We start from the raw sequence: 11,533 nt of genomic DNA, 5'->3' as shown, positions 1-11,533 counted from the left end.
AGATACCAACAACTCCAACAGCCTCTGCAGATGAACTTAACTAGAACAGAATGGGAGTTTGGAGGGCATCAGTGTCGATGATTTTGCACCCCGGCGGGATTGCAGAGACACGGTCCGGGTGCACCTGCGCCCACACACGCCGGCAGCCCGCGGGCTGCGCGCCCGGCCAGGAGATTTGTATGATTAAAGTTTCGCACCGCCCTCTGGTATGATGTCCGTGCCCAGCACCCAGCTCAGTCTTCTGTTTATTTCACCTGGTTCACAATACCTAGTTAGAAACTTCGCAGAACTAAGCAGCTAAAGCCCCTATCCCCAAAGTAAGCGAGCAGGTCCTGCTATTGCTTCATCTCGTCTCACGGTGGTAGCAGAGTCCTGACATTATTTGGGCTGAGGGAGAAATGGCCACTTGCCTCCATGGTGTTTTCTTCAGTTTTTGTTTTGAAGCTTGGAGGGTTTGCGTGGAATTACACACGAAGTAACGCTGAACGCAGGGAATGTCAGAATGGCGCTGAGAACCGTGGGCTCGAGCTCTGGGCAGCTGCTTGGGGGTATTTACCGGCAAGACTGACCTTGGCTGCTGGGGTTTCCTTTTACCGACTCCCCAGATTTATACGCAGGTTTAGTGCTGGGTAATCCTGAAACAAAGAAGGACCTCCACGAGCGGCATCATTTGCAGCACACGGGCACGATCGTTGTTCAGGCTCTGCCCGAGCGAGCGGCGGCTCCCAGCGGCGGGCAGGGATCAGCGCAGCAGCGCACCGGGGCCTGGGGGGACCCCGCGGACCGGGCCGCCTGCCAGGGTGAGCACCCCGCTCCGCGCCGAACCGAACCCCGCTCCGCCCGGATCCGAACCCCGCTCCGCCCGGATTCGAACCGCGGTCCGCCCGGATCCGAACCCCGCTCCGCCCGGATTCGAACCCTGGTCCGGCCGGACCCGCGGGCAGCGCCGGGGGCCGGCGGGCGCTGCCGGGGCGGGGGCGGCGCGTCAGCTGCGCGCCGGAAGGAGCCGTCGCCTCCCGAGTGGCGGCGTGCGGCGGCGTGCGGCGGCAGGTGGGGGCTGTGGGGGAGGCGCGGTCGCTGTGGCGTCTTCGTGCTCCGCGCCCGCAGCCATTCCCTGCCCCGCGGGTCCGCCCGTCCCGCCGCCGGCCCCGGGCAAGGGGAGAGGGGCTCGGTTTGGGAACCGCTGGCGGCGGCTTCTGGGCTATGGCGGCGGGCGCTGCGCCGGGCGGCCGAGACTCGGGGCTTCGGGCTGAGCCCGGGCCGCGGAGCCGTGTCCGGGCCGCGGAGCCGTGTCCGGGCCGCGGGACCGTGTCCGGGCCGCGGGAGCGTGTCCGGCGCTTCCCGGTAGCGCTGCCCTGGCCGGGCCGCTCCGCAGGCGGTGGAGAAGCCGCGTTTGGGGCTTGGCCTCAACTCCGGGCGCGTTTTGTGCGCGGATTTCTGGCACAGGGCACGTTCGGAGGCCGGGTTGGGTTTTGCAAAAGTTGCCCAGAGAGGTGGTGGATGCGCCATCCCTGGACACATCCCAGGCCAGGCTGGACGGGGCTCTGAGCGACCATGGCTGGTGCAGATGGCCCTGCTCATGGCACGGTCAGCTTTGGAGGTCCCTTCAGTCCAAACTGTTCTATGGTTCTATGAACTAAAGTTATGAAGGCTGCCTATATGACTTGAAGCCTATATGTTCAAGCCCAAGCAGGTAATACAAAAATTAGCATAATCTTCCAATATGTTAATGCCAACACAGGAAATGGCATCAACAGTTTTTACATAAGGGGCACTGGGGTGCTCATAGCTGGTGGGAGCTGGGTGTCTTTGTTAAATACATCATTCATGTAACACTTGGTGATGGTGTGTGTGATCTAAGCTTGTCATTTCAGTTTTTAAAGACATAAATTTTGTTTTCAGAGACATGGTTCATCAATGTTTCATATACCCATCACAAAACATCCAGTTTTGTGGAGCATAGGAAAATATGTCCTCTTTATTTTTCCGTTCACAAAAGATAATTAATTAATTTATGCCTTAAGGCAGAGATAAAACTCAGCCTTGGACATAAGGCAATGAGGATGATTTCAGGTTTTGTTTTTTTTTTTCTGGGGAAGAATAACGAGCACCAAAGGCAGGAGGCATTAACTGCCCAATTAGTGGAGGCATATAAAAGGAGCTGAATTTTCTCCAGAAAGGGCAAATACTGCTTTTGCAAAATTTCGGGGACTAACTTATGATAATATGTTCAGTAATTGTGTCCAGTTCTGAGAGATTTCTATGAAGAACAAGATCCCTTAAAGTGGTGAAGTTGCGCACACAAGGCCTTCTGTTCCTTTGGAGACCTTGCCTTAGCATTGTGTCTGTGCTTCCATGATAACACCTTTATTTCAGGGTGATTGTTTTTGACACAAGCTAATCAGTAGCTCTTCCTAAAATACATGATGTGTGTAAGCTACTACCAATTATATATTTGATGATTCTTTGGAGCATTGTAAAAGAGCATTGGAGCATTGCAGCTTTATTGGACATTGTAATCTGATTTTTATCTTGTAAAATATTGCTGAAGCAATGTTCAAACCATGTCAGGATGTCACTGTTTGTGTTTGGTTTTAGGTTGAATATCCTGATGCACAACTGGCTGCCCTATTGGAGCGTGGTGGAGCTTGCATGATCACATCTTGCCTGAGGTCTCAGAAACGATGTCATGAGGGTATCTTGCTGAGCAAAACTGTTACTTGATGCCTGTTCATTGAAGAGTTATCATATCACACTGTGACAGGACTTTGTGCGGGACTGTTTGGGTACTGTAGATGTTCCTCTCAGCAGCACATCGTGGTAGATGTACCAGAGGAGGAGATGGATAACGCCACGTTTAAAAGTGACACTGTACTGTCTGATGTTCACTTACACTGTCCAAACAAAAGACATCTCATGGTGCGATTGAACACAGTTGGACAACCAGGTAATGTATGTTTACACTGATGGAGTTATACTTTAAGCATATTCATGTATTTGCAATATATGAATCCTGCTTTGAATGGTTAATGTTAATTATTACATTTTATTCCAGTGAGAATCACTTCCTGCTCAGTCTTTAGGAAGAGATTGTGACTAAGTAGGTGCCGAGTCAGCCAGTAAACTGAAAGTGCTTCATTTATTTCTACTGACAGAACTTAATAACAGAAATATTTCTTCGTAGCAAATTGAACTATATTTGAAATTACCTGTATGATTTTTAATCCTCTAGATTTTTAATACGTGATAATGCATACCAAAATTTCATGCAAGTGGAAGCTACGCATAGACTCTGTCCTTACCTGCTGTTTAACTTCTCTCCCCACTCTGTGTTCTTACAGTATTCCTGTCGTATTTCAAACTCCTTTGGAACACAGATTCGTCATCTGAGAAAGATGTGAGAGAAGCTACAACAGAAAGGGAGCACCCATATGGAAGTGGAGATGTACTGTGTGACAAGGATGGCAATAATCTAAAAAAAGAGAGAGTGCGAAATATTGAAGGAGTAGAAGCTCTGCTGGATGATGACGGAGACTTGGAAGTGATCAGAAGACCTCGAAGTGCCTCTGATTTAGAAGCAGAGAATCTTTTGAGGGATCGAGTGTATCCTGTAATTCTGATGAAAGGGAAAGAAGATGCTTTTGAAGATGAAGAACAAGGCGGCACTTGCAGGGATGTTGTTAAAATAGGTAAACAGTAGGCTTACAGTCAAGGAGAAATGGAATAAATACGTTTGTGGAAAACAAAAGAAAGGTAGATTTTCTTTAGAAATGTAGCAGCAGTTGTTAAGCGAAAGGAAATAACAAAATGAACATAATACTGTGATATTGTTAATTTTTTTTTAATTTACCATTTTTCTCCAGAAGTGATTTGAGCAGTAGTATACCATGGGAGACTTGGTGTTCCTTAGTTAGAGTGGGAGTTTTGGCATTATCTAGCATTATTATATAGAATGAAGAGTGTTTAGTTCTGTATTTGAAAAGGAAGCATGACTTGATGTTCAAATTTGCCACTATGGAACCTGATTTGAACAACGTTTGGAGATAATTATTCTATTTTCATTTCCACAGAACATACTATGGCAACACCCTTAGAAGATGTTGGTAAGCAAGTACGTATTCTGCTTTGTAGCGTCTTGCTGTAGATTGTGCATCAGAATTTGCTCAGTTTTAACTGCTTCCCTTATCCACAGGTGTGGCGTGCAGCCTTTCTTCTTGCTGATTACATTCTGTTTCAACGGGACACATTCAGGTGTTGCTCAGTGCTAGAGCTCGGAGGCGGCACTGGCATTACAAGCATTATCATGGGAACAGTTGCCAAGAGAGTTTATTGCACAGGTAAGGCAGCCGTTTTCAGTTAAATATTTTCATGAAACTTCATGAAGCAGTGCTTTCATCCTGGGATTTTGATCCCCATCTGTTCAGTTTTAGTTAATGATTTTTTTTAATGTGTATGAAGTTGTGTTGTTTATTGAAAAATAACAAGAATGTTCTGAACAGATTGAAAAAGCAGTACTATTTTTAAGCTGTGAACTCAAGATGGTGTGCCTAGCTCAAAATAGGTAGTATAGCGATCTAACTTCTTTCTTCAAGGGTGACGCAGAGCTTAGTACAGAAAGACGAAAGCAAGAAGGGTACTAGGGAAGCAGTCATCAGTGGATAGAGCTGCTCTGAATTTCCCTTGATCTCTTCAGCTTAAGAGAAATTTTGGTTATTAATCTGAGGGGTGAGTTGCATGCATGGCCCACGCAAATATTCTTATTTTGAATATCATTATCACTTTTTTTCAGATGTTGGTGAAGATCTCCTGGCCATGTGTGACCAAAATGTTGCATTAAACAAAGACCTGATGGAGCCGGGAAGTAAGTGCTGCACAGTCATTGTTGGTGCAGTTGCCCGTATATGAACTACTGTGGGATTAAACAGCACAGTCATTGACTACCTGGCATATTCACAAGTAAAATTAAATTTTTGTCTTAGTTTAAAGCAATGCATTTAAAAAGAAAGATGCAAGACATCTCTCTGTGGTCCATAATGGGACAGCTTTTGAGAAAGTCAGCCGTTAGGACCAGCTGTAGTTCCTACGCAGTCGCTGTGTGAGTTTCACAGAGGTACTTGGGAGGATCACAGATATCCACGTGCCAAGGATCACATAAAAAGAGTGTAAATTACAGAGATAGAACTCTGAAAAACAGAGAAGTATTTTGCAGGTGGGACATGTAAAAGAGAACATAGGTTGTCTTTCTGACCCTTAAGTTCATCCTGTTCTCTGGTGAGTAACTGGTTTTGTACAGTAAACAATTTGATGTTCAACTTTACTTGTTTCTTACGTCCTCATAATTAATATATCCTCGTCACTTGTCTCAGTACAGATTTTGACTCTTTACTTTTGCTTAGGTACTGCCTGAAAGGCTGCTTGTGACTGATGTGATCTTTCTTCACCCACAGGAGGGGAAGTTAAAGTAAAAGAACTGGACTGGCTGAAAGATGAATTCTGCACTGGTAGGTGGTTGTAAAGGGTCCTTTCAAATAGGGTTTGGTGTTCTGTTTTGGTTTTTTTTCCCTTCAGAGCCATCAAGAAATGCTTATTCTGTGGTTTATGAATAAAGCTTTCCAGCACACACGCCTCTGGAAAAATAGTTGAAAGTACACGATTGTCTGTGGGTGGATGATTGCCCTGTGAATGAGTACGGAAGGGTTCACTGACAGGTTGAGAATAGTCAAGTGGTGGCTGTCCTTTACTGTGCTCAAAGTCCAGAGATGCGAACGAGACGTGTCTGTTATGTGGTGATTGTGGAATCCAGGCCCAGTGACATGGATTTGAGCTGCTGTAATCCAGATGTTGATGTGAGGGTATCCTGTGGCCTGTGGCTGCACAAATACAAAACTATAAAAGGTGGTGGGGAGGGCAGGTGATGATTTGAAGATGTATAAATACTTGTTCCAAGTGGAGTGGTGAATGTGTTACATTTTAAATATTCTTCTGCTTTTAGCAAAATAAAGGCAACTAGCCTGAGTAACATTTAAAGTGCAATTAATGATAGTAAAGCAGATCACTAAAACTTCAGTGGTTACAAGGTCAGCACAAAATTGTAGCACTCGGTTATATGGAGCCTACTTTATAGATTTTTATAGCATCAGTTGGATTTGACGTGATGCTTCTAAAAAAATAGAACGTCTGTTTAAGGAAGTGGAAACATCCTTTTTGCATTCCAAAGCCTCTCTTGGACCTCAAAAAAAATCTGATTAATGAAAATATTTTATACCACCAGTTGAAAAGGCTTTATGTTTTTTAGACTTTCAGATAAAGTTCCTATATTTTAACAAAGTCTGAATTTTTAAAAGCATGGTGAAGTAGGAAGCTTAATCAAAACTCACACAAGGATGCATTTGGTTTTTTAATTGACAGCAGTGTTTGTTTTCATCTAGTTAAATCTGTGGTCTTGCTACAGGATAGTAATTGTTTGTAAATTCTAAAGTCAAACTTACTTACCTACAGACATACTTACTCGTGCAAGTCAGCCTTGGGAGAATCGGAGATAATGCAGAGAAAGCAAAGGACTGCAGAGAAATCCAGAGGCTGAATAGAGCGAGGTTTTGATTTCCCTCGGTGGGGTGCTCCATTCACAGAGGAGCAGCTGACCGCAGGAGTTAAGAAGTTACTTTTTTCCATCTATCAATCATTCAAGACATTTAATCATGGACAGCAGAGCCATATTCTTTGTTACAGATCCTGAAGTTCCATATAGCTGGTCTGAAGAAGAGATTGCTGATTTGCATGACCACTGTACTGTGATAATGGCAGCTGATGGTAGGTAAATATAAAGAGTAAGCATTTAAATCAAACACTTGAGCATTATGAGTAATGCTTTAAACATACCTAGTTTGCTTTTGATATCTAATAGGTCAGATCCTTACCTAACTTGTCAAAACGTTCATGTCAAAGTGTTCCTGGTTGTATTTTTTTGTAAACAATTGTATTTACATTCTAAATTAGCAATAGGAGAACAGATGGTGAAAACTACTAGCTTTTTCTTTCATTTGGTGTGGTAATTATTTGTGGCTAAATAAATTACTCAAAGAACATAACCAAAAGCAAGTGATGAATTTGACTTTCAGAAGAGTTTTTTGTCCTTTGTCTTGCATCAGATAAACTCTGAGCAAATAATGAAAAATAGGTGGTTAGACTAATATATTTTACAATGTGAAAACCAGTTTCAGATGCTGCACTTGCCTATAGAGTCTATGCCTTTGGATATCTCTGGGTTTTTTTCTGCTCTTTTTCTTGCTTTAGTGAAAGACTGAAAATGACAGGCTAGTTTATCTGTATAGGAAAGCCATTGTTTTTTGATATATAAATAAATGAGGCTTGGTTTTAGATATGACATTGCAGGGTGCTACAAGACTGCTTTCCAAGGAGATATGGTCATAATGGTATATTAGTTACTGCCCTTTTTGTATTTTTGTAAGAAATGAGGCCTATACATTATGATAGCCTGTCTTTTTTTAACTTTGCAGTAAGATATTTCCAGGCTGAGAGAAATCTTGTTAAAGTTTTTTAAGATGTCTGATGACAGAAGTGATTCCCATTGATAAGAGAGAAATTTTAAAGAAAGCCTGACATAAATAGCAGCAGTGGATTCTGTTACAGGGTCAGTTGTTGCCCTTAAAAATTTACTTCGGGATTTAGTTAAAATAGTGACTTGTTTGATTAGAATAATCAGACTAAGTCTTGTTGTTGTTTCATAACCAACACTTAAGTAGATCATACACTCAAACATACATATTTTATGTTCTTAATCTTGCTCTTTTCAGTGTTCTATGACGATGACCTGACAGATGCCTTGTTCAGAACACTGTATAGGATCACACACAACTTGAGAAATTCTTGCACAGTTTACATAGCATTAGAAAAGAGGTAAGTATTACCAAGAACTTAAAAGCACTAAAATCTTTACACGCTTTATTTATTTGGAAGAAACATCTGATTTGATCAAAGGTCGGCTTCTGATTTTCATTGTATTAGTTGATTGCAGTCTGCAGTATATGCTCAGGACAAACATTTGTTTTTGTACATGCTTAATTTTTATCACTTCAGAATTTGAATTCCACAAGAGTTCAGCTTTTGTTGTCCTACCTTTTGTCTTGGAGCAGATAACCTCTATAGATAGGTGGCTAAACTGATGTATTCTATAATGCCTGGCAACATTTGCCATTTATTTCTGAGGTCACAGAATGGAAGAAAGAGGCATAGAATTAGGGTATACAGGAAGCCAAACCAATGATTCTGTTGTGGCAGAGGGCCTTAAAAATCAATGGAAACTTTCATCTCGGAATTATTGGGTATTGACACTAACATAAGTCATGTCTGCTTTTCAGGAATAGTGGGGGAGTTACTTTTTTTGGCTGTCAAAGTTAGTTAATTACACCAAGAAGACCCACATTTTCCTTTAGCTGAGGAAGGTTACGTAGCTATTTAAGATGCCAGTACAGGAAAGACATTATCAATTAAATCTTCTCTTGCTAGGCTGAACTTCACTTTAAGACATATGGATGTTACATGTGAAGCCTACAATCATTTTAGAAATACTCTCAATGATTTGGAGAACCTCCAAGATGGAAAAATGAAATATGCTGTGGAGCCCATCAAGCTTGATTTCTGCCAGTTTCTCGTTTATGAACGAATTGAGCAGTTGGTAAGTGGCATTCATTAAAATAAATGTAATGTGTTGGGCTAATCATCTCAAATTAGTTCTCAGCTGTTTGCTTAACATGAAGTAAGAACAGGAGAATAAACATGAACTTTTCATGTGCTGCCATTTAGCTTTTTGTTGGTTTAAAATTATTCTTGTTTGTGCTTACTGAATCTACCCTAGATTGACATAACACACCCTTTTCTGTCACCAGCAGCGTGGTGGCTCAGGCTGCGTCACTTCCTCCAAGGTTGAGAAGCAATCTCCACTACTTTGAAAAATACAATTTTTGTGATTGACTAGAAAACAGGACCAGTATCTCTTCTCATTTATTTGCACGTAAAAGAGCTTTCATTTCATAGTTTTAGTAATTACTTTCCCAGTTCAGAGTTCAGGAAATAATGCTCTAATATCTGTGAAGAAGTCAATTAGCTGTAAACTTCTGTTATTCAGAAATATGTCAGATATAATTTTTGTAGTTATTACCTCCCAGGCACTTATGGTTTTCTTTATTTTTGTTTTTCAGTTGTCTGCTCTTACGAATATTACTCAGAGTGGCTAATAGCTCGCTAGCTTGTAGAACAATGCAATCTAACAGATCTTTTTAGAGAACTTGTAAATTTTGTACTGCATTGCAAATCTCTTACCAAGAAAAGATGTTCCTGTAGTCAACAAACTATTACTGGGGCTTCTGCAGTATATATGTGTAGTAATGTTATGAGGGCCACAATTACTTCGTGAGATTGATTTATTCTACTTAATGCTGATAATTTGAGGCATAAAAATTGCATAATTTTAAAATAAGTTTTACAAGTATTTAAATGTAACCTGGATTATACCTAAATGTGTAAACTCATTCCCTAGCCTTTTTGTGGAAGGCTACTGGTCTTGGAAATATATGCATTGTTAAAACACCTAGATTTTTTATTTATCATGAAATACATTGCCACAATTCAAGATGTCGTGGTGAAGGGTATGTGATAGTCTGCTTACTAATCTTTTGTATAGCAAACAAAGCGTATGCTAATTTATTCTACAGAAATAAAGTCTGGTTTTCATCTTCATTGTCCAATGGATAGAGAAGTGTGTGTGTATTTGTATAACACACGCATTTGTGAGACCTTGATTCCTCAGTAAATTGAGTATTTTTTCAGTTATATTTTTACTAGCATTATTGAAAGCTTTCTTAACACAGGTTAAGAAAAAGAGTAAGATTGTCAGTCACAATACTGCAGAAGGTCACGCAGTCCAGTGAAATTATTTTAAAACAAATTATTTGAATGATACTGATTTTTTTTTTTATCATGCTACAGGAATGCAAAAGTCAATTCTATTCCTCTGTATCAAAGATCATTTGGCGATTGTTCTAGGAGATTGCACAGATGGATTTAGTATCCATCTGCAGATGGACGCTATCTGTAGATGGAGGTATAGAGCGTGTCTTAAAACTTACCTTCAAGTGGGCATGTTGAACTTTTTCATAATTGCAACCTACTGATCTGAGAAAGTACCTGTATGTATTTATTTCCACTCCTATAGGAATTGTGGAGGATCGTTGCTGAACAGCTCACATGACAGGGACATGAGGAAATAGAAGATTTTGTTAAAAATGGATTTTCATCCCAAGAAAAGCATTTTCCTGGTGGAACTGTGTTCTCACAAAGTATCACTGCGCAGATTTGCTTTACTTCAGTAGGTTTTGGTTTGGGTGCTTGGGACATAGTTTCTTTGATGTTTCTTTTACAAAACTGTTTAATATTGGTCTTTGCCGTACATGCTGGATGCCAAACAGCAGCAGTGACACAGTGGCTTGTTCTTCGGGATTGATGACTTAGGTTTTGGAGTCTGACGAGGAGCTATTTTAACCTTTTCCATGTGGCTGATTTGCAGATGTCATGCGTTTTCCTTTTCCTTCTCTGAACATGGACAATATTCTTAGTCTCATCCTAGTTCTGTGTTATTTATGTTTATGACCATTTGTGAAAGAGTGTTCTGGGCAAGACCTACTTGCCTTTCATGGATTCTTCTTTCAGCAATCTGTTTACAAAACTTAGTCCTTAAGTTTCAGTTTGTCCTATCTAAATTATACAAGTTTAGGGCTACTGTCCGAGCTGAAAGAAGAATCCAAGATACCATGTGAAGTGATGGATATGCTACTGCTCTTGAAATGTCTGGGATCTTACCCTCAATGTGCATGTGTGAGGCTGGGGAGAAGGAGGTGACCGAGAATGTCTTGCCCGTGCAAATGGTGCCTTCACTGTCTTTGTTTTCAGATTAAAGTGCAACATATTCATCAAATCTCTCCTGTGTTATTAATGAAAGCAAAAACGTGTCTATACATTTTATGAATTTTATGTGTGCTGGGATGTTTATATCACTTGCTGTATGTACGCTGTCACAGACATTCTTGTGCCTGCTGGATTCTTTAGCATTATGAGGTTTGGGTGACGAAGCTGTTGTGGACTCGTGGGACTGTGCAGATGTTACATTAGAAGCATCTGGCTGACTTCTCAAAAGTCTGTTGTACGTGTGGTTTAGTTCAGTTGTCTTAGGGCAGTTATTTGATAACCTGCATATGTGTACGAAGACATATTTTTTGAGTTCTTTAATGACATGAAAGGTTGTTAGATGACGATGGCCTTTTCCTGTGAGTGTAGTCAAAGTAAATATTACATTATGTTAGCATCTATCTGCCTAGATTAATACAGAACTTCTCTCTTAGACCCCTCATTTGAACTTCAAAGATACAAAGCTGTACTTTAATCCAAAGATTCTCAAACTAGTGTTCTTTTGTTTGTTTTGTAATGTTATTAATTTCAGTAGAGTAACTGGAAACAACTG

The 11,533-nt window shown here is 41.2% G+C and overlaps 1 protein-coding gene across 3 annotated transcripts; it reads left to right on the top strand.

Moving 5' to 3' along the window:
- The first annotated feature begins 393 nt into the window (after positions 1 to 393).
- On the top strand, positions 394 to 10,971 carry METTL22 (methyltransferase 22, Kin17 lysine). Of its 3 annotated transcripts, none has more exons than XM_065644488.1 (11): positions 394 to 800; positions 2,599 to 2,947; positions 3,342 to 3,689; positions 4,071 to 4,111; positions 4,193 to 4,337; positions 4,790 to 4,861; positions 5,448 to 5,501; positions 6,730 to 6,810; positions 7,815 to 7,917; positions 8,527 to 8,695; positions 10,232 to 10,971. In XM_065644488.1, the coding sequence occupies exons 2-11, from the start codon at positions 2,842 to 2,844 to the stop codon at positions 10,265 to 10,267; spliced, it is 1,155 nt and encodes a 384-aa protein (XP_065500560.1). In that variant the 5' UTR covers positions 394 to 800; positions 2,599 to 2,841; the 3' UTR covers positions 10,268 to 10,971. The 3 variants fall into 3 exon arrangements, with proteins under 3 accessions (XP_065500560.1, XP_065500559.1, XP_065500561.1); XM_065644487.1 differs by lacking the exon at positions 394 to 800 and adding an exon at positions 987 to 1,050; XM_065644489.1 differs by lacking the exon at positions 394 to 800 and adding an exon at positions 1,452 to 1,693.
- Positions 10,972 to 11,533: the final 562 nt, after the last annotated feature.

Source organism: Caloenas nicobarica, chromosome 14, assembly GCF_036013445.1.
Source record: "Caloenas nicobarica isolate bCalNic1 chromosome 14, bCalNic1.hap1, whole genome shotgun sequence".
NCBI lineage: Eukaryota > Metazoa > Chordata > Aves > Columbiformes > Columbidae > Caloenas > Caloenas nicobarica.
This window is presented reverse-complemented; position numbering and strand designations above follow the sequence as displayed.

Coding starts and splice junctions, on each gene's coding strand:
- METTL22 (XM_065644488.1), top strand. CDS start 2,842: ATGGATAACGCCACGTTTAAAAGTGACACTGTACTGTCTGATGTTCAC. Junction 4,112..4,192: donor TAGAAGATGTTGGTAAGCAA/GTACGTATTCTG, acceptor CCTTATCCACAG/GTGTGGCGTGCAGCCTTTCT. Junction 8,696..10,231: donor ATGAACGAATTGAGCAGTTG/GTAAGTGGCATT, acceptor CCACTCCTATAG/GAATTGTGGAGGATCGTTGC.